Here is a 20843-nt window from a genome sequence, read left to right as displayed (position 1 = left end):
TGTTAATTATTATGAAAATAAATTTGGCAGAATGGATTATGGGTTTAAAGAGTTAATCATGTTGAAAGCAAAAAAATTGCAGTTAAACATGAAGTTAGTCTGCATTAACAGTGAAAAAACTTAAACTCTGATGTATTTCTATTTTGTAACCCATGTAATTATTGTCAAAGATTACTTTTTTTAAAAATGTTTTTTTGGATTTGTCACTTTGTTGTGAAACTATGAGTATTATAGTTGTGCATTTTGAAGTAACTGACATCTTTATCACTGTTTTTATTATAATTTTATATTGTTGTATTGTACACAAGGATAAAATGGGAAGTAAATCATACAACATTTGTACATGAAAATAATTAGTGATACTTGGAATAATACATGAAAAATTTAGGCTTTCAAAAACTTGTTTTCTGTAAAAAATATTTTGTATCCTTTTGTAATTAATATTTATTCACTGCTTTAAATTATTTTTAAGAAATTAGTCAAATAACTTAATTTTTTCTTTTAGTAATCATAGTCGGAGAAGTTTTAATAAAGGAAACTTAAAGTGAGTATGCAATCGTGGGTTTGATAGTTTGAAATAGTACATATATATTTTCCACATGTACAAATATATAATATACTCTATGTATAAATTAAGTACAATATAAATGCTTAAAAATAAATAAAATTAGTCAAAGTTTACCTAGTGTATATTTCTTTTTAGATTAAAATCTTAATTCTAATTGTACTCTAGTTTATACAAATTTACTTATTCTATAATTTGTACTCTTACTTATTTTATTCCATTTTCTGTAAGTCTTAGTAACTTTCACAGCTTTACAATTTTTACAGACTTCAAGTAACCAATTACTTCTGGTCTCTTACTGTTATCTACCTGGTGTCACAAAAAATTATAAAATAGTTTTCAAAAAATTAGTTTGTTCCACATTACATTCCCAAAGTATAAAAACAAAAAAGTATGTTTTTTTTTAGAATTTTAAATTTGTTTAAAATACATTCAATAAATGCTTGGTATTTATTTTACTTTTTTTGGACACTTTATGTAAATTTGTCCTTGATCCTAAACTATCTGTTTAATAAATATATAATTCTCCAGAATTGAAACTTTCTAATGTATATATGTTCTTAGAATTATAGTTCAATGAGTTATTAATAAAAAAAATTATTGTTTCATATTGTTTTGGTAGTTTTCGTGTAACTTAAATCACATAAAGCACAGTTCTTTCTTTGACAACTAAAGGTATATTGTTTAGAAAAATTTCTTTAGGTTTGTTCAATAGTCTATACAAATTTTTAGGTTGCCTTCTTGATAAAACAAGTTTATTATATTTGAATACATCTTTAAGTTTTTACTATCTGTTATTTGTTTTAACTGTGTATTAACAAATAAAATATCAGTATGTGTATTTGTACATTGAGTTTACAACCATAATATTCTCTTTAGGTTTGTTAATCTCTCTGTTTAAATATTTTTTAGTAAAAAAGTTCTTAGCAATTCAAAACCTCTTAATATAATTTTTGGGAAAGTTACTTTGAACTTAGGATGTTGAAAGTTGAGCTGAACAGTGAAACACAGAAGATTCTTAGAAACATCATATATATATAGATGTAATATTTTTAAAGTTAGTGTTTAAATACTGAAAGTTTGCAAAGTATTAAAAATCAATAGGTCTTTAATTTGTGATAAATGTTAATTCCAGATGATTTTATTTTTAAATTTTGAGATTAATGAAATTTAAAAAAAAATATTTGTTGTGTTTAATTTTGTGTGGAAGTAAATGTAAATTTAACAAAACAGTTCGAATTTGATTTGTAGTTTCAACTAATAAATTTTATATGTGTGGTGAATTAGAATGTACATATAGTTTTTTAAGTGTTTTTGAATAATTTTGAATGTCATGTGCACAAAGAATATTTTATTTCTTCTCCAGTTACTGACATTTACGAAGAATATTATTGTTTAGAAAATATAGTAATTGGTAATGATTAAGAGCTAAGCTTTGCAAAAGATTGTTTGTTCTTGTCAATATGTTCACGAATTAGCAAGGTTTTGATGGCCTTGATAAACAGTATCGTGTCAAATGTGATTTAAAAAGAACCTCATTCCTCTGGGAATAAGTTTTTGTTTACTTTGCTTTACAGGAGAAGTGTTCTTGAAGGGGGAGTACCAGTGAAATGTTGTATGAATTGTAAACTAATTGGAAGCTCATGTTCATCAAAACAGTGTTTCTCTATGAATGCACAAATGTTATTGTTTCAAGCATTGATTTGCTGAGAGTAAAATTCTAATTTTTTTAAAAATCTAAATCATGAGATAATTGATGATTTAACTTGTGAAATCCTTAAGTAAAGGAGCACCCTGTTATCTTACTATCCTGATAAAAATCCTGACTTAAAAATAATGTAATTAAATGCTTGAAAATGTCTTCTGTTTAAAAACTGAATATAGGTATTCAAGAATTATAAAATGATTTTAATTGTAACATGCTAAATATGTATGAAAATATTAAAAAATAGATTATTTTTGTCTCTATCTAGCAGATTAGTGAATGATAAGGATTCTGAAGAAGGACCTCGAGGAACCTTTGCAGAAAATTGCAACTTAAGTGACGGAATTATTGACACTAAGGGATATCCTGAAATTTGCAATCTAAGAAAATCTTGTGTGTAACTAACCATTTAATTTTTAGTTTAAGGCACCTACGTAAATTAGTTTCCTTTAGATGAATTTTTGTAAGCAGTGATAATTGACAAAGATACTTGTTAACCATTGACTACTTTTGTAAGCAGCGATAATTGATAATTGTACCTGTTGACAGTTAATTTCATCTGTAAGCAGTGATAGTTGGTAAGATATCCATTGATTATTAGTTGTTAAGAGACTGACTGTTGCTGGCCATAAAAGCAGAATAGTTGACAAGGAACCTGTTGACTGTTGTTGCTTAAAAAATAATTATATCTGATAAGGAACCTGTTGACTTTTGCTTACCTTTGCAAAGAGTGGAAGTTGACAAGGACATCTTGACTGTTTATGTGTAGTAACTAACTTTTAAATGTATTAAAATGAAAAAGCTCATGTTTTTCTAACTTTTAATTTAAAGCTATCATAAAGTGTTTATTTCTTCAATTTTCTAAATGTTCTCTGTTATAATTTTAGTGATTGAATGTAGATGAAGGGTGAAAGTCACTCTTAAACTTACAAAGCTATATTAAAATTTAAGTAACAAACAAAGAGCAAAGCAGTAGGCTGGGCTTCTGAGTTGAAGTTGCTTTTAGATGTTAATCAAATTAGAAGAAATAATTTAAGATATTTGTAATTTTTGTATCACAAAAATTTAACTTGCGTTTAATGTTATATTGCAGAAATGTGAAAGTATTTGCATTTTAGCATTAGAATGGAATTCAGTCTGTAAGATATATTAATCAGTTCCAGCTTATTAATACTGTTCTGAACTGATGTGTTCCTCTGTCTAGCCATGCTAATTCTGAGATAATTTGTTATACTGGTTTTTAGATACCAGTGTTGAAATAAGTTTATTAAAAATAATTATTGAACTACCATAAAATTAGTTTGTATGACCTTTTGATTTCCTCTTTTCTTTAGATTATTCCCAGACTTTTGAATCAGCAGCCAAAGTTTTTAGTTCTTTTATTCCTCCAGGAGAGAACTCGTACAGTCCTATTCTGGGAAGAGAGTATGAGAGATCAGAATTAACAACACATTCTTCTTCATTACCTTCTTCTTCAAGTAAATTAACCTCTACCCCTGTGCAAAATGCATCTTCCATTAACCTGTCAAATGTTCAAACAGCATCCTGTGATTCATTCATAATCTGTGATAGTGGACATCCCTCTAGTAACCCTGTATCTCTGCTAAGAACTTCTAATTATCCAAGTAATACTTCCTCCAGTGCTACAATATCTGTTGTCAGACCTGTTGCCATAAGGCCAGAGAAAGCAACCCAGCAAGCAATTGTTTTCCCAAAACATCGGGTAGATGATGACATCACTAACTACCACCAGTCTGACAGCAGAGTGGTTCTGGCATCATCCAGTAATATTGTTGAATTTGTGCCTGACCAGAGAGACAGACCAGTAGGACTTGAATTAGAAGAGTTTCTACCTGTGAGTTGTTTTATTTCTTGTGTTGAAATATATTAATTAAAAACTATATGTACTGGCTGGCCAATTTATTAGACCCCATGCCTAATAATGGGTAGGGCCACATTTTGTCTAAATAACAGCCATTAACTGATGTGACAGAATTCTCAAAGTGATTGAAGGTAGCCTGAGGGGCTCTTCCACATTCAATCATTAATATTGTACACAGTTTACAGAATGAGGCAGACAGAGAATCTTTAATGGCTTATTCATCTTTAAGTTCATCCCACAAATGTGCAGTTACATTAAAAACTTGGGATTGTAGTTGCCATTTGGCCACACAGTTTGGACATAGTGGGTAGAAGCATTTCATATTGAAGTAGTTATTTCAGTCAGGGTACACATGAATGCATTTGATCACAAATGGTACTAAGGTAAGTTGTGGTATTCATTCTGCTTTCTGAAGGGACAAAGAGGCCAGAATATGCCAATAAAACATTGAATGACTTCAACATTGGAGGCATGAACAGTTGGGACAATACAAGAAGGATCTTGTCTTCTTTTAGTCTAATGTCTATGATCTTCAGACCTCTTAGAGTTTCTTTCTAGTTTGTAACTGAGATCAGTGGTTTATATAATGATCTTCTACTGCAGTAATCCATTTACTACTGCTACAAACATTCTTCCCAAGGTATTTCTGGAGATTGGTATATCTTGGGCTGCATTGAATGCCTCTGTCAATTGGTCTCTTGTTTGGCTTTACTATTCTGTTTAAGTATAGTTCTTTATCTATCGTTATTTGATTGTGGCCACACTACACTTACAGCAGACATTTTTATTAACTTTTTTCTATTGCTGATAAACATCAACTGCTGTTTTTTGTAGCATCCTAACAGTGAAAATTGTCTTGGTCACCATAGTATCTGCCAGGTGTTCGCCCATTATCATACTTCTTTTGGATGCTGTAGTACCTTTGCCTTTCACAATATCTGTTAAACTGACTCCAAGTGTGCTTTTCTTAATCATTTATGGTGCTTTATGGATCACATGATGCCTTGTGTGATGAACATAATTTGCATCTGCAACTTGGTTCAGGACCATGTTTGAAAGGGTACATAAGACCTTAATAAATTGGCAAGCCAGTGTGTATATATGTATATATAAATAAGTAGCTGAGTACTAATGATTGTATTAACTGTTAACAGGAAATTAACTCAGTACCATGGAACAATAATGAGCTTAATATAAAATAAGCATTGTCATTGTTGGTCCTAGTTGTTAACTTGATGTTATAATGGATAGTGCCTATGGTGATAGCACCAAAATGAATTAGGGTTATCCCATCTATCAGGCAATATACAAATGTTGATAAATTAACCAGGTATCAGGGCATAGAAAATCAGTTAAGGGTACAGAGTTGAGTGCTTGTGCCAACATCTCAACTCCTACTGTCTTTCACTGTCAGCTACCAGTTGAGGGAAGTCATTTACTCTTAAAAGTTCTTAAACTAGAAATGCAACGACCCTAAAATTTTCACTATATGAAACTCCCAACCCTACCCATACAAAAAATGAACAAAATAGTCTTAAAGAGAACTACAAACTCTACCTTAATAGGGTGTGTGTAATTAAAAATATATTGTTAAACAATTTAAATGAGAACAATTGAATAAAAAGCTATTTATTTCTTTTTTTTTACCTTCACCAGTTTCATGTACTTGTTAATGGTGTATTACTTTTAAACATTAATGTCTTTAAATCCAAGTATGAATTTTTAACAATAGGAATGAAATAGTCTGATTTTTTAGCCATTCAATAGGCTTTTATTTGTCATGAGACATTACAGATGATTGTGTATAGTTTTGCATATATTGACATAGTTCTCTGAGCAACATTAAATTCACAATAATACATAAAACAAACAATTGATTCTTTTTTGCATGCTTCACAAGTAAGGTAAATGCTGTTGTTTGTTCAGTGTTACTTTGTTAACAGTATTGGTTGAAGTGTTTGATACATATTTATATGAATAATTTTTATCATTCCTAATTTTGTTATTATATTTCCATTGTAAAGATTATTTTTCATTATTAGCTTGGTTACCTGCATTTAGGACTAATTTAAATCTTCAAACCTGACTGAACATTATGAGAGTTAGGATTATGGCCAGAAATATCACTAACAGTGAGGTAACCTAACTGAGGAAGCAATAGATTCTAAACTTTATGTGTAATAATATAGAAGCAGTATACTTAATTAGCTATATTCATTCTGGGTGAAATTTTAGTTATGATCTATACAAGTAACCACCTTTGATCAGAAATTAATGAATTTGTTAAGTACTGTAGAATTAAAAAAATGACTGTACATTCAGGCATGAACTTTACCTTTATAATATTGATTTTATCGTGTCCAGTACAATAAAATACTTTGTCATTTAAATATTTAGTTTGTTAATTTTTTGACAAGAGATTTTGCCACTGACATTTTTTTGAAAAACCTGTTTCACTTGTTAAAGCAGAATAATTATTTTTGCTTGTCTATCCAGAACTTTATTTTAAAAAATTCAAGTTTTTAACCTAGCTTCAGTCTGGTATTTGAGTTCAATTTTCTGCTAATTAATCATTAACTTTTAATTGAAAATACACTTCAAATTCTTCAAAAATAATAAAGCTTATTATTGCCCTTTGTGGTGAAGTGGGATCTTTGTTTATCAAAATGTACATTGTTTATGAACCTTGAAAAATATGCAATTCAATGTGTTTTCAGGTAGGAAAGGAATGAATAACCATTAATAAAAAATTATATGAATTGTCAAATTCTAAAGCAACAATGTTTTAATTTAAGCTAATTGTTTTGAATATTGTAAATATATTTATACTTAACTTTCTCTAGCTTTGCTTTTTTGAGTCCTGGTTTGTGGGAATAATCTTTAAGATGTTCAAGTGTTTAGTTTTTGAGCAGCATTAACTAACTTTTAACATGTAAAGCAAATAGTGGCAGACTTAGCCTGAGGTATTAATTGTTGGTTAAAATTATAAAGATGTAACTTCTCTGTGTTGAGACATCAATTGGTTACACTGTTTGTAATGTGTGGTATTACATTTCAGAGGCACCTGCAGAACATGCTCAGTGCAAGGGGACAAGTCCATGCAGAAATGTCTGAGGCAGAAGCTATGTCATCCATCATCAGAGGCCATCAGTCCATGATGACTGTTCTTCAACACAGATGTAAAAACTTACACATAGTTTTTGCCCAGTGGTCAACAAAGGATGCAAAAGTTAATATTGCCATTACCTAAATATCTAACCCCTAATAAGACCTCTAAAATATCCTGTGATGCATATTTCCTTTAGAAACACATTTATTCAAGCCAGGTATGATCTAGTTGTTAGTGTTTCAAGACTGTGAATTTGAGGATTCATGGTTCATGATGCATTTTTGAAACCCACATTTTTAGTATATTCATTTTATTAAATATTGAGGGCAAACTCATCACTAATTGCAACAGAAGATATTTTAATGGTTTTATAATATGAAATATGCTCTCTGTAAAGTAACAAAAGTTTAAGTGAGTTGTATTAGAGGAAAACCCTTAAAATAGCAAAAAAAGAAAATGGACACCATCTGTGATGTAAATAATCTTCATTATCCATCCACTGCATTTTTTTTGAAAACCAAAACCATAGGGAAATGAGTTTTCTGGACAAATTACAAAGAGATAAACCAACCAATCTTTTCTTTGGACCAATACAACATTTAGCTCAAGCTTACACTTCTGTATTTTTTGTAGGAACATCAGAATCTATGACACTTCAGTGAGGCAATGAAGAAACATGATGCAAAGTGACAGTGACTCTGTATTTCCATACTGACATGTTGTGGTGTAAGTAGCACTCAAAATCTGGGTGTCAATAGAAGCTCTTTGCAAAGTGACATCTTTCTCTACAATGATTCATCTCAAGATTTCAGGGAAGACATTTGGACATTCCTACTCAGATTCCTTTTCATGGGGCCTGGCATGACCAGGTGGTTTGGGTGCTTGACTTGTTATCCAAGGGTTGTGGGTTTAATTCCCCATACACTAAATATGCCTGCCCTTTCAGCTGTGGGGTTATGTGACAGTCAATCCCACCAGTCATTGGTAAAAGAGTAGCCCAAGAGTTGGTGGTGAGTGGTGGTGTATAACTGCCTTCCCTCTAATCTTAAACTACTAAATTAGGGATGGCTAGTGCAGATAGTCCTTGTGTAACTTTGTGCAAAATTCAAAACAAACAAACAAATCCTTTTTATGGTAAGCAGGATATGACTTATTCTATGTTAATATCAATTTGATATCACTGCTGATGAACTTAGTCTTAAAACTTTTACAATGTTCATTTTATCCACTTCTGGATCATTTTTTTGAGGAGTGTGAAATTCCTGAAGCACAGCGTAAGTGGTGCTTTTTACTGTGATTACATTTGCTTTTCTGCTGAGCTTGGTTATTCCTGTTTGAATACCAAAATGTTCTCTGAATTCTTCTTTCATTTGCATGTACCTGAATGTCTCATTGTTTTATCCATCCAGAAACATCTGTATTATGTCATTATCACTGTTTATTGTTTTTCCTCGAGAAACTTGGTAACCTTGAGGCATGCATTTGCACTTTTCTCATTGAATGACTGCCTGATTTATCCCAACTTTTGAACATATTGTCCAGTGTCACAAAACATTCTGGATCTGCTTGCTCATCTGGAAATTTGCACTGCATGCCTGCTGATAGAAAGCATTGGTAGCAGATAGGTCAATTATGTGCAACTTTCTAGTTTGGATAGTTTCAGACTGTAACATGTTATAATTTACCCCAGATGAGTCTTCAATTTATTATGTTAGATATTATGATGTCAAATAGCCAGAAATGTTAATTTTAATTTATAAATTAATTTAATGTTGATATGTTCTAAATTTATGATATTTTCTGACAAGATTGATAAACACAATTATTTATAACACAAATATATGTAAATATACAAACAACAATACAGTTTATAATAGTTATTACAAATAATGATTTACATACAGCAGTTTTAGAAACATGCAAACAATACTGAGTTTTCTATTTGATTTGTAACTGAAAATGTTTAATCGTTGGTTCATGATTAGCAAATTAATTCAGAGTTGATATTATCACACTTTGCTAAGAGGCATGCTGGCTAGTTCTCTATTTGCAGATGGCCTCACACCATTTTTAAGCTGATATTTTGTGATGAAAATATCTAATATTCTTGTAGAAGTAGTGATGCCTGAAGTTAAATGGTTTGTGATGTAAACATTCCTGGTCAAAAATCTGTAATTTCCCAGTTGATAATCATTTATCACAGTTATAGCTTTGGAGGTATATAATATTCTAATTATAGCAAACCAACAATATAAAACTGTGCATTGGTGCATCAACTTATAAATTTTTGGGTTGAGTTTCTTGAAAGTTAAATTTGCAACAATACTCGAAGATACACTGGTGTTTTCATAAAATATTTATTGTTGATTCTTGCACTCGAGAACTTTCTTCACATTTAGAGAATAAGCGGGACTTTTGCAATACATATGCAATAAGTTATATGCATTTCCAAATACATATTTAACAAACACAAACATATAAATATGTATAAAAGTAAGTTCATTACACAGGCGATCTTGTCATTCATTTCAAGTTGTAAATAATATATCCTTGTTGCCAAAATTTTTAAGTATTAGGACATCAGAGTGCTTTTTCTACTGCAAACTTTGCTGGTGAGCCTCAGAAAAGGCAGTTTTTGTTAAATCTATTTTTTTTCTTCTCCTAATCCAACTAAGAATATTATTCCTGCCTATTAAAAATATGGTCATCTGGTGTGGGTTACAATAGTAATGTAAGTAAAGTTTGGATACTGTCAATCTGTTGTTGATTTGCCTTTTTGATATCCACACTCCTTTTATCATGAAGAGTAACAACTGATTTATCTCCATCCAGATGTTCTTTACAGATGACACAATCTACTGTCACCCACATTTCCCATCTCATTTGAAACACCAACTGGAAACATGGATTGACACTATTAGACCATTTATCTATAGTAACTTGAATTTGTACAATCAGAATCTAAAAAACAGAAAAATGTTAGATAATTTTTTACCTATATTGGGTGAAAAGTTACGAGTATTTGTGTTATAGATGGTGGCCATTCTGTACTTTTGATTTTTATTGAGGGCATGTTCTGAGTTAAAAGTGGCTGAGATATTTTTTGTTGCAATTAGTATACAGTTACGACAGAAAGTATTCGTACCCCTGCATCCCGAGTAGTTTTTTTGCTCATAACTTAAAAATTATCACAATTAGGCTAATATACCTATAGTATATTATAAATATTATACTGACACACATCTACATAAATTTTTATGTAAATTAAACGACAAATAAACTGTTTATAAACAAATAACCAAAAATATGAGGAGCAGAAAGTGTTTGTACACTTCAAAATTTCATAATGGCAAACAGGAAACAACTGTCCAGTGATTTAAAAAACCTAATTATTGTAAAATACAAGTTTCGTGTGTTTCTTTACGGTATTGCTACACAACTTAATGTGCCGAAATCTACTGTTCAAAGCATAATTGCCAAGTTTAAGCTTACAGGATCAAGTGCTAACCCCCCTCGTTCCGGATGCCCCACCAAAATTCTAGAGAGAACCAAAAGGAAGGTTCTCAGAAAAGTTAGTAGGAACCCTTGTTTAACACGTAATGACATATAGAAACTGATAAGAGAAACTGGGATTGAAGTAAGCACCTCTACAGTTACGAACATGTTACGCTCCTCTGGGTTCAAACCATGCTGTCCTCGTAGAACTCCATATTTAAAGCTTGTTCGTTTAGAATCACAGTTGAGGTATGCAAGTAAGCATGTAGATAAACCCTTTACCTATTGGAAGAGTATTCTTTTGTCAGATGAGACTAAAATCAAGCCTTTCAGCCACAATGATGTTCACAATATTTTCCGTAATAAGGGGGAACCTAATCTTCCAAGGAACACCATCCCTACAGTTAAACACTGAGGTGGCTCAATTATGCTATGGGGTTCCTTCAGCTCTTCTGGTGTAGGCAGCTTTCACCATTTCAATGGAATCATGAAAAAAGAAGAGTACGTTGATATATTAGGCACTTATATCAAGAATGATGCTCGGAACTTGCGGCTCAGGCGTTGTTGGATCTTCCAGCACGACAGTGACCCTAAGCACACATCGAAATATGTGCAATTCTCGTTGCAGAGGAACCATACAAGTGTTCTGGAGTGGCCATCACAGTCACCCGATGTCAACCCAATTGAAAACGTTTGGCATGAGTTGAAGACCAGGGTTGATCAGCATCATCCAAAAAACTTGCAAGAGTTGGAGGCCTTCTGTAAAGAAGAATGGAAGAAAATACCAGGCAAGTACTGTCAAATGATCAAGAAGGGCTATGAGGAGAGATTGCACCAAATAATTCACCTGTAAGGCTATACAACTGACCATTAAAGTAGACGCACGAACACTTTCTGCTCCTCCTATGTTTGGTTATTTGTTTATAAACAGTTTATTTGTCGTTCAATTTACATAAAAAATTGTGTAGATGTGTGTTAATATAATATTTATAATATACTATACTTTCATTATCCTAATCGTGATACCTTTTAAGTTATGAGTTAAAATACTCACGATGCAGAGGTACAAACACTTTTTGTCGTAACTGTAGATAAAAACCTCAGAAAGCCTAGTCTGTCTGAAGCTGTGAGAGTATTATAAAAGTAACAGCCAAATCCAATTATTCAATCATTCAGGAGTTGGTGGTGGGTACTATTGACCAATTGTCTTTTCACTAATGTACAAGTTCAAAATTATAGATGGCCATGTGAAGATAGCACTTGTTTAGCTTTGAATGAAGTTTCTGAAATACAAAATTTTCTCCGTTTATTCTAGGTTCACTCTTTTGATTTTTGCGATGAAAATAATGAAAATTTACGTATGATTGAAAATATGTAATGAATGTAAAGGTTACTATATTTTCTGTAAAATGTACTGAGAATACAGTTACACATTTTATAGTTTAAATGAAATATCTTGTCGAACGTGAAAAAGCACAAAAAACATAATTATATAAAAAAGTGATGTATATCAAACAGAAATGGAATTAAACTTAAGTTTTAATTACTTGTAAATAATCATTCTTTTAACAAAAAATAAGTTTTAGTCTTAAGTACTTTTTAGTTGGATTTATGAGACTTCGCAGTAACCAGCTCCTTCTAGAAAGGCTTAGAATACATGATTTATAAGATAGTGTGAAGTTTAGTAGTTCTGTATATATATTCCTAACATTTTGGTAGTACTTACCAATAAAAATATGGATATTTTCATAAGAAAGTGAAAATATACTTTATATTGAAAGGATTGTTCAAGAAAGGTGATGTGAAATGATGATACTTCTAAAGATCCTAATTATTAAAAACAAACAACCCTGCATATATTATGTAATCAGCTGGTTCAATGTTTTGTGTGGGAGTTCTTAACACTTATTTAATTCTCGCGTTTTGAGAATGGTTTTAATGTATATAATACAGTTGTTGTTTTTTCAATATATATACTACATATATAATCTTTGTTTTTTGTAACTGTCACTAGATGGAAGCACGTCAGATGATTTCTGGTATTGACTGTTCATACGTCGTTGGTGTTGTCATTTAATAATAATTATTCCAATTCTCATCAGCATAAAGAATGCTAGAAACCTGGTTTCGATACCCGTTGTGGGCAAAGCACAGATATCTCACTTAGTAGCTGTATGCTTAACTACAAACAAACTCGCTAGTAGAAGAATCATACTCACTAACCTTGTTATTAATATCGTCGAAAAACAGTGGCAGTTAGTTGACTTCAGTACACTTTATCCATTCTTTGTAAAAAAAGGGAAAATTAGAAATGGTGAAATAAGTTCAGTAACTTCTCTAGTAAGAAAACGTGCAAGTTTGTTTGTTTGTTTGTTTGAATTTTGCGTAAAGCGACACGATGTCTATCTGCGCTAGCCGTCCCTCATTTACCTAACCATCATCCACCCATCGCCAACTCTTGGGCTACTCTTATAAATGAATAGTGGTATTTACACTCACAATACAACGCCCTCCCGGCTGAAAAGGTGAACATGTTTGGTTTGACAGGGATTCGAAACCGCCACTCTCAGATTACGAGTCGAGCGCCCTAACCACCTGGCCTTGCCGGGTCAGTAAACGTGTAAATACGCGTAAGAACATCATAATAGTCAACTGTAATAACTCTTCTTCTAATGGGAAGTTATAGGACTTAAGTTTATCAGTGTTTTTAACTTCAGGGCTGACAATATAACATCAGAGTAAGTGATGTCTGCGGACTTTTACAACGCCAGACATCGGGTTTCGGTACCCGAAGTAGACAGAGCACAGAAAACCCATTGTGTAGTTTTGTGTCGAACTTCAAACAGAGTAAGTGAACTGAGGTAAATTGGCTCTTAATCTGTGTGGTGGATCGGTAAATAAATGCAACAGAAGTATTTAACTTCGTTAACTGAAGCCACGAAACTTTAAAAAAAATTGAGCTAGAAATGGTCCAGTGATTAGCATTCCGAACTGAGTATCGAAAGACTCGTAATCGGAAGGTAGCGGGTTCGAATCCCCGTCACACCGTCAGCTGTGGAGGCGTTATAATTGTTCCGTCAATCCCACTATTCGTTGGAAAAGAATAGTCCAAGTGTTCGCGATGGGTGGTGATGACTAGCTGCCTTTCCTCTAGTCTTACACTGCTAAATTAGGGATGGCTAGCGCAGATAGCTCTCGTGTAACCTTGCGCGAAATTAAAAAAACAAACAAATAAATTGGAAGCTCTAATGTTCGAGCTTTAATATTACACAACACTTTCTGTTCTTTAAAATAATGGACGTTATGACTGTGTCAGTCGATCGTCCCTCAGTCCTACTAATCGAGCAATAGTAGGTAGCGGTTGCTGTGTATTATTTTCCTCTCCCCCCTCTTCCGATCAGTAATTCTAAATGAGAATTGCTGTGTCGGAACTTCAGAGGTTTCTGGTGTATACCTACTTAACTCATTAGCCTTTTTTTGTGACATTCGCAAAAAAACAACCCACAAAAAACCGCATGTGTTAAAACTTTTTATGAAAAATTACCTGAATGTGACAATTTGTATAAAGCGAAAAACTATTGGGTGTTCATGAAAGTTGTTTAAATCGGCGCTAATAAACATTAATCTCAAAATAGTTTTATGAAAAACTCGAGTGACCAAAACAGAAAATGAAAAACGTTAACAAAGATGTACTATTTCTTGGGACCCTGCCGATTAAAAATCAAAACAGACTCGTAATTAAAAACTACCAACTGTGTTTTACTTTCTAAAATTAACATACCACATTTCTCTTTTTAAGGTTTGGTCAAAAATATGTTTTAATTTTTGGACTTGTGGTTAATTACGAAGTGACCAAGAAATATTACTCAGGCATTTTACATTTGTTTGTAAAAGCAACGTGTGAAACTGTGGATATGTATGTGTATATTTTTTATTCCCACTTTTTAGACTGCTTTGGACACTGCGGTTAGCATGAATGACACATCTGTAATAGTAGACATTTTGAATGTGATAACGTTAAGGCCGTAAGTGTAGATTAGTTTTGATTTCTAAGAGTTATATTAAAATAGAATAAGCTAGTAATTCAAGTTGAGAGTATAAACTTTTTGATTTACTCCATATATATATATATATATAATTTGCAAACTTTATTCTAATTTCAAAAAAATATGAAGATATAAATTTCAAAATATATTTGGATATTAACTGAAAGAAACATTTTTTTTATTTTAGGTATGGAATTGCAATAAACTTTTATTTTAAACTAATAGATGATGCCGTAGTCGTATATCAGTTGATTTGTGTGTAAAACTAATAAAGAATAAAAAAAAGTGTTTGTTTTGAAGATATATTCTACTTCATAAACAAAATATTGTTAATATTTTTGCCGTTGGGTATGGGATGCGCGTGTTGTGTATTCTAGCCGAGAAGTTAGGAAAGTCGTCGGTAAATTGAAAACTCTTGTGTTTATAATGTTAATTGAATTAGTCAACATTCAGTGGATAACGTGCGTCCTTTTTAACAGAAATTTTCATTTGTTTTTAGCCAACTCTGGTCTTTAGACCTGTGTCAGGTTGTTCTACCAACGGTTTATGATCTTCTACAAAATAGGTTTGAAACGTAAGTATCTGTTTACTTTGATTAGATCTGAAAACTTGGTAGATTGCCCTTTTTAGCAACTTTCTGGCATATATTAGAGATAAGTTCAATTACTGGTAACTGTTCAATCAAACAAGAGTGGTACTTCAGTATATTGTATTTAGTATATTTCAGGCTGATAATAAGATACTTTATTGTGTTAACGTATGGCTCGTTCCCAAGTATAACTTTCTAGTATATTTTCCGTCTTTGTTTGTTTTATTATTTGGTAAAATCTCGTCAGCTGAGTTTTTATTTTTACAGACTTCGTGTCACAGTTGAACAACCAGTTTGAAATTAAAATGCCTTTTTTTTTTCTGTACAATAATAATTTGTGCGTGGAATTATTTCAACAAGTAACTAATTAGTGGTATCGAGGTGACTATCATGTAGCAGCACTTAAATTCTGTTATCGCAACAAATAGAGCATTAATAACGTGATATATGGGTCTAGTACTTCACCAGTTTTATGGATACAGAAGTTCTTGGTTGATTGAAAATAACACGCAGACTTTTAGTATCTCAAGCACGGGCTTGTTTTTTATTCTTCTAAGAATAATTCATTTCTTCTAATAAGTAAAACTTATTAAATAATGACAATTGGTGAAGATTGAACAAAGTATGTTACAAGACTGACATTCAACAGTGACATATTCAGTGTATAGCGATCATTAGATGACTGTCATAACTGTACTAGAAAAAGGTTATTGTTTGACATTTGTTATGCTGACCAATCAATGATTGTCGTGTTTTTTATGTTGTTTTTTTCCTTTTATTAACGCACTTTCTGCGTCGTTTTAGTGGTGGTCTTCCTTTTACCCTTCAATTTAATATGCTGCATTTTTTTTTTTTTTTTTTTTACTTTTCTTCCTAACGAAAGTACGATCTGTTAATCACCCCCTAAGTCGCCATTATTACGAGTCGTAAAATGCGACTCGGAAATCTGGTTGGTACTGGTGGTCTCAGATCGATCTACCAGTCCGTTCTGTATAGATTTTGATATACCACGGCTAGTCGAAGGAGTCTGATTGGCTAGTGGCTTGGCTTGAAATGTGGTACCGTCATTACATTTCAGTGGAGTCGAGAATTGGGGGAGGAGAAGGCAATGAAACAGTTTGACAAAATGGTGGAGATAGCGCAAGCGCACTAAGGTCTTTGTCTGCTTCTTTTTGTGAACAGCATGTCTCATATTGTAGTTATCAAATATATGAAAAACAATATTAAAAAAAAAAAGATAAAAGCAGGTAACTTTAAGTCTGTTGCACCGGTTTTCATAATCTATTGTCATCGCAGTGTAAACCACTTCGTTTTATCTTGGTAGCGCTATTAGAATAATCAGACATTACTTGGAGTTTGAGGGAATTTTAGACCCAACGAATAATTTTTCCTTAACTATGACATTCAATAGATTAGCATTTTATTTTACCGTATACACCACATTAATGAAGAAACTGAATGGGGCTTATTTTTACGTATTGTTTACGTGTTACGGCTAACCAAGAAAGGAAGTGAGTGTGGATATACACTGTTAACTGTCGTTGTAGCTTGTTACTGGTAGCTAATAAAGGAAGTGATTGTGTCTTTAAACTGTTAGTTGACGTTGTACCTTGTTACTAGTAGCTAGTAAAGGAAATGATTGTGGCGTTATATTTTCAACTATCGTTGTAGCTTGTTATTGATAGCTAATAAAAGAAGTGAGTTGGACTTTAGTATTTTACATTGCTGCTACAATAATCATAGCTTGGCTTACAGTTCTTAGTAAACTGGGAAAGGTGCCCAAGTGAAACACAAAATTACTCATTTATAAGTTGGCAACATTTAACAACAATCTATGATTGTTTTACAATATACGTCAACGGAGAGAAAAACCCATTAGGTTTGTTTTTTCTCACGAGTTTATGGATAATTTGCGGACGAATTTGTAGCCCCTGGTGAAAGACTTTGCTGTTAAAACTAATAGGCTTAACTGTCGTATAAACTAATATAGAATGTTAATTTTGTAGACTATTTAGAAATACTTTATTCATGATTTATGGCATTCGTTAAATGACGTCATATATTTACTGCTGTAAAAAAAAATCTTCAGATACTTTTCACGTTAGTTTTGCTTACTGAAAGTACTGCAATGTAAAGCTTTACTGGAAGACACGTAAAATTAATATTTAGTGTTTTTAGTTGTCGCTAAAAATCGAGAGTTTCCCTATTGGGCCGCTAGGCCTGAATTTCTCTGATATCATCAGTTATAGTTTGAATATTACTTTTATAAATATATATAATTGCTGATGTTCATTTGCTAGTTGAATAAAGCTTTTCTGGTGATCCATAAATTCCCTTTAGTTTCGGAGATTTCTTCCTCCTCTTGGACCAAAGATTTATTTACTTTCGTGGATGAAATATGATAACAGTGTGAGCATTTGGTTAGTAGATACGCACGAAATTGTTCATTTTTTTAAACTGATGGAGCCCATGAAAAATCCAAAAATTTAAAGTGAAACGAAATAAGTTTTGTTGTTTTTACAGTTTTAACATATTTGTGTTTTCAAGTTAGCAGGTTAGAAAATAAGACATGTTGAGCATGTAAAATAAATAGGAAAGTAAAAACATTTTATTTGTTTTTATGGTATAATCCTGTAGGCTTAAAGATAATATTTTAGGACTTTTTAACAACCGTATGAGCTTGTACTTTTAAGGACTTCAATTAAAGTGATCTCAAATGATGATAAACTTCGAAAATATAATTTGAGGTTTTAAAATTGCCGTTACTAATGCGAGATCTGCGTATTACGTCATTTCCTGTCCACTTTAACCGTTGTTTGTTGATTGACTTCTTTTTGTTTTTATTATAAGTCGGTTACCATCATTTCGCTGTGGACAGAAGACCACCCTTAACGCTACGTTTACAACGTAATCACAATGTAAAGTCCATCTCGCGTTCCCTACTGGTCTTCACCAGCATCTCCGACCAGCAGCTACTACCCTAGTCCGAGTCCGTGCTCAGATGACCTCCTGCGGCGACTTGATTCTTTTCAGCTTCTGACACTTGGCTATTGTAACGTTTAGTTCGGGACAGAGCACCCAAAGGGAAATAAAGCTGTTAGAAGGGCCCAAAGTTTTGAAGTCGGTCGTTTATCATTGGCGATGACTAGTTATGAAAAGGGAAAGCCCCTTTTCAGCCGGGCCTTACCCAGCAGGAGGACTTAAACAACGTTATCTCTCCCACCCTTCCACGCCCTCTGCCGGCCTGCTTTCTTTGTGTTGTTTTCTGTGCCGTCGACGTCCACAAAATGAACGTTTCTACCTTTGACGATTCTATTAGAGCTAGTGTAGTCGCATTAGCCCATCTGGAACTTCCTTGGCTATCACAGAAATGTAATCGATGTAGAACCAAACACAGACGTAATATACCCAATAAATCTTGACGACCGAAGACACAGGTCAAGAAGACGACGAGATGTTTCCATGTATATTTTCCGGGCATGTTTGAAGTTATGGATTATAACATAGCAATATTCGAGCATTAACTTATGGTGTCCACACTTTTGTATTTTCATTCTTCCATAAGTTCACTGTGGTGTGAATACAAAGAAACAAAACATCACAAAATGCATTAACAAACTCTTGATTAGCCAAGTTATAAAGTAGTGGTTCTGATATCCGCTTTAATAAATAATTTATTTGAATGCACTTCATACTTGTAAGGCCTGGCATGGCCAGGTGGATTAAGGCACTCAACTTGCAATCCGAGGATCGCGGGTTCGAATCTCCGTCATACCAAACATGCTCGCTTTTTCAGCCATGAGGGCGTTATAATATGAAGGTCAATCGTTGGTAAAAGAGTAGCCCAAGAGTTGGCGGTGTGCGGTGATGACCAGTTGCCTTCCTTCTAGACTTACGCTGCTAAATTAGAGACGGTTAGCGTAGATAGCTCTCGTGTAGCTTTGCGCGAAATTCGAAAACAAACACATATTTTAAATATCTGGTTAAAACCGGAACTCAAGAAGAAGCTGGGCAGGCTTATTCCATAACAGATCTAATGCATTGTTAACGGCCCGGCATGGTCAAGCGTGTTAAGGCGTGCGACTCGTAATCTGAGGGTCGCGGGTTCGCATCCCGGTCGCACCAAACATGCTCGCCCTTTCAGCCGTTGGGGCGTTATAATGTGACGGTCAATCCCACTATTCGTTGGTAAAATAGTAGCCCAAGAGTTGGCGGTGGGTGGTGATGACTAGCTGCTTTCCCTCTAGTCTTACACTACTAAATTAGGGACGGCTAGCACAATAGCCCTTGAGTAGCTTTGTGCGAAATTCCAAAACAAACAAACAAACTAATGTATTGTTTGTGAATTTTGTTTATTTTTTCTGGTGTGGCTCTTGAGTTTTTTTCTATTAATATCTTAATGAAGATTGCTAGTTGCCATACTTTAATCTGGAGGAACCCAAGAGTTGGCGGTGGGTGGGTGGGTCTTACACTGCTAAATTAGGAACGGCTAGCGCAGATAGCCCTCGAGTAGCTTTGCGCGAAATTCAAAACAAACAAACAAAATATTGTTTAGGAGCATTTCTGAATGTGTAGATTGATTTTGAGAAGAAAAGTGTTTTATCAACGTTTATTTAAATCCTATGCTTTAGACAATCAATATTCAACAATTTGAATCAGAATAAGTTGTAAATTTTTCCCTGCAATCGATAGGGAAGAAGATGTCTTCCAAACTTTTCACATTTGTAATAAATATTTTATATGGTATACTGGTTTGTTTTATGTTTGCTTTGTATTTTCTAAAATGTAATCCGAAACATGTTTTTGTTTTTTCGTTAATTTTTTCAACGCTAAAAAATTCGTGAAATTTAAACTTCAGTACATAATCATATCTGCTATTACTAATTATTTATATTTGTTGGATAATCTGTGATACACATTTTCGTGACGCTGAAGACAAACCCTGAGAAAATTCGATATTTGAAAGTTTAACGAAAGACATTTATCACGCGCATTTTAAACCTCATTGTAGTTAGGCACGTGCTCACTTCCATGGTAACTTAGTTTCGTGATTTTGATCGCCTGTTTATCCTTCATTTATGCAGGTACATGTCAGCAGGTTGTTCCTGCTTGAAACTTATACTTAAAAATTTCGCCTCATTGATTAACAGTAATATCGCAGCTCCACCTGGTGTTGGTGTTGACATCAGTCGTGAAGAAAGGTAAGTTGATTCTTGGATGCTATAGCAGAGTAAAAGCGATTTTTTTTTCTTTCTTAGGGATGAATCCAGAATATTTTTTTCTTGTTTAATAATCGCGTATACACACAAACATTTATCGATTATTATTCGTGGACAGTGGAAACAAATCCTTGTCATATAAATAGAGTACGGTTAAAAGGGACAGTACACGTAAACTACTAAGTAACTACAATTCCGCCTCTTCCTGAATGAAAATAGTCTCTTACAATGGC

General features: G+C 33.0%; 1 protein-coding gene across 10 annotated transcripts in view; it reads left to right on the top strand.

Annotated features, from left to right (window-relative positions):
• LOC143237621 (katanin p80 WD40 repeat-containing subunit B1-like) overlaps positions 1 to 20843 on the top strand; it is an 84958-nt gene that overhangs the window by 58082 nt on the left and 6033 nt on the right. For 5 of the 10 annotated variants that reach the window (XM_076477074.1, XM_076477075.1, XM_076477077.1 and 2 more), the window contains 7 exons: positions 506 to 544; positions 2539 to 2663; positions 3605 to 4125; positions 7211 to 7381; positions 14705 to 14781; positions 15302 to 15376; positions 20476 to 20592. In XM_076477074.1, coding sequence (XP_076333189.1) covers positions 506 to 544; positions 2539 to 2663; positions 3605 to 4125; positions 7211 to 7381; positions 14705 to 14781; positions 15302 to 15376; positions 20476 to 20592 — 1125 coding nt within the window. Of the gene's footprint in view, positions 1 to 505; positions 545 to 2538; positions 2664 to 3604; positions 4126 to 7210; positions 7382 to 14704; positions 14782 to 15301; positions 15382 to 20475; positions 20593 to 20843 lie in introns of those variants that run through there. The other 5 variants (XM_076477070.1, XR_013020168.1, XM_076477072.1 and 2 more) reach the window with 5 other exon arrangements.

The sequence above is a fragment of the Tachypleus tridentatus genome, chromosome 13, assembly GCF_004210375.1.
Source record: "Tachypleus tridentatus isolate NWPU-2018 chromosome 13, ASM421037v1, whole genome shotgun sequence".
NCBI lineage: Eukaryota > Metazoa > Arthropoda > Merostomata > Xiphosura > Limulidae > Tachypleus > Tachypleus tridentatus.
This window is presented reverse-complemented; position numbering and strand designations above follow the sequence as displayed.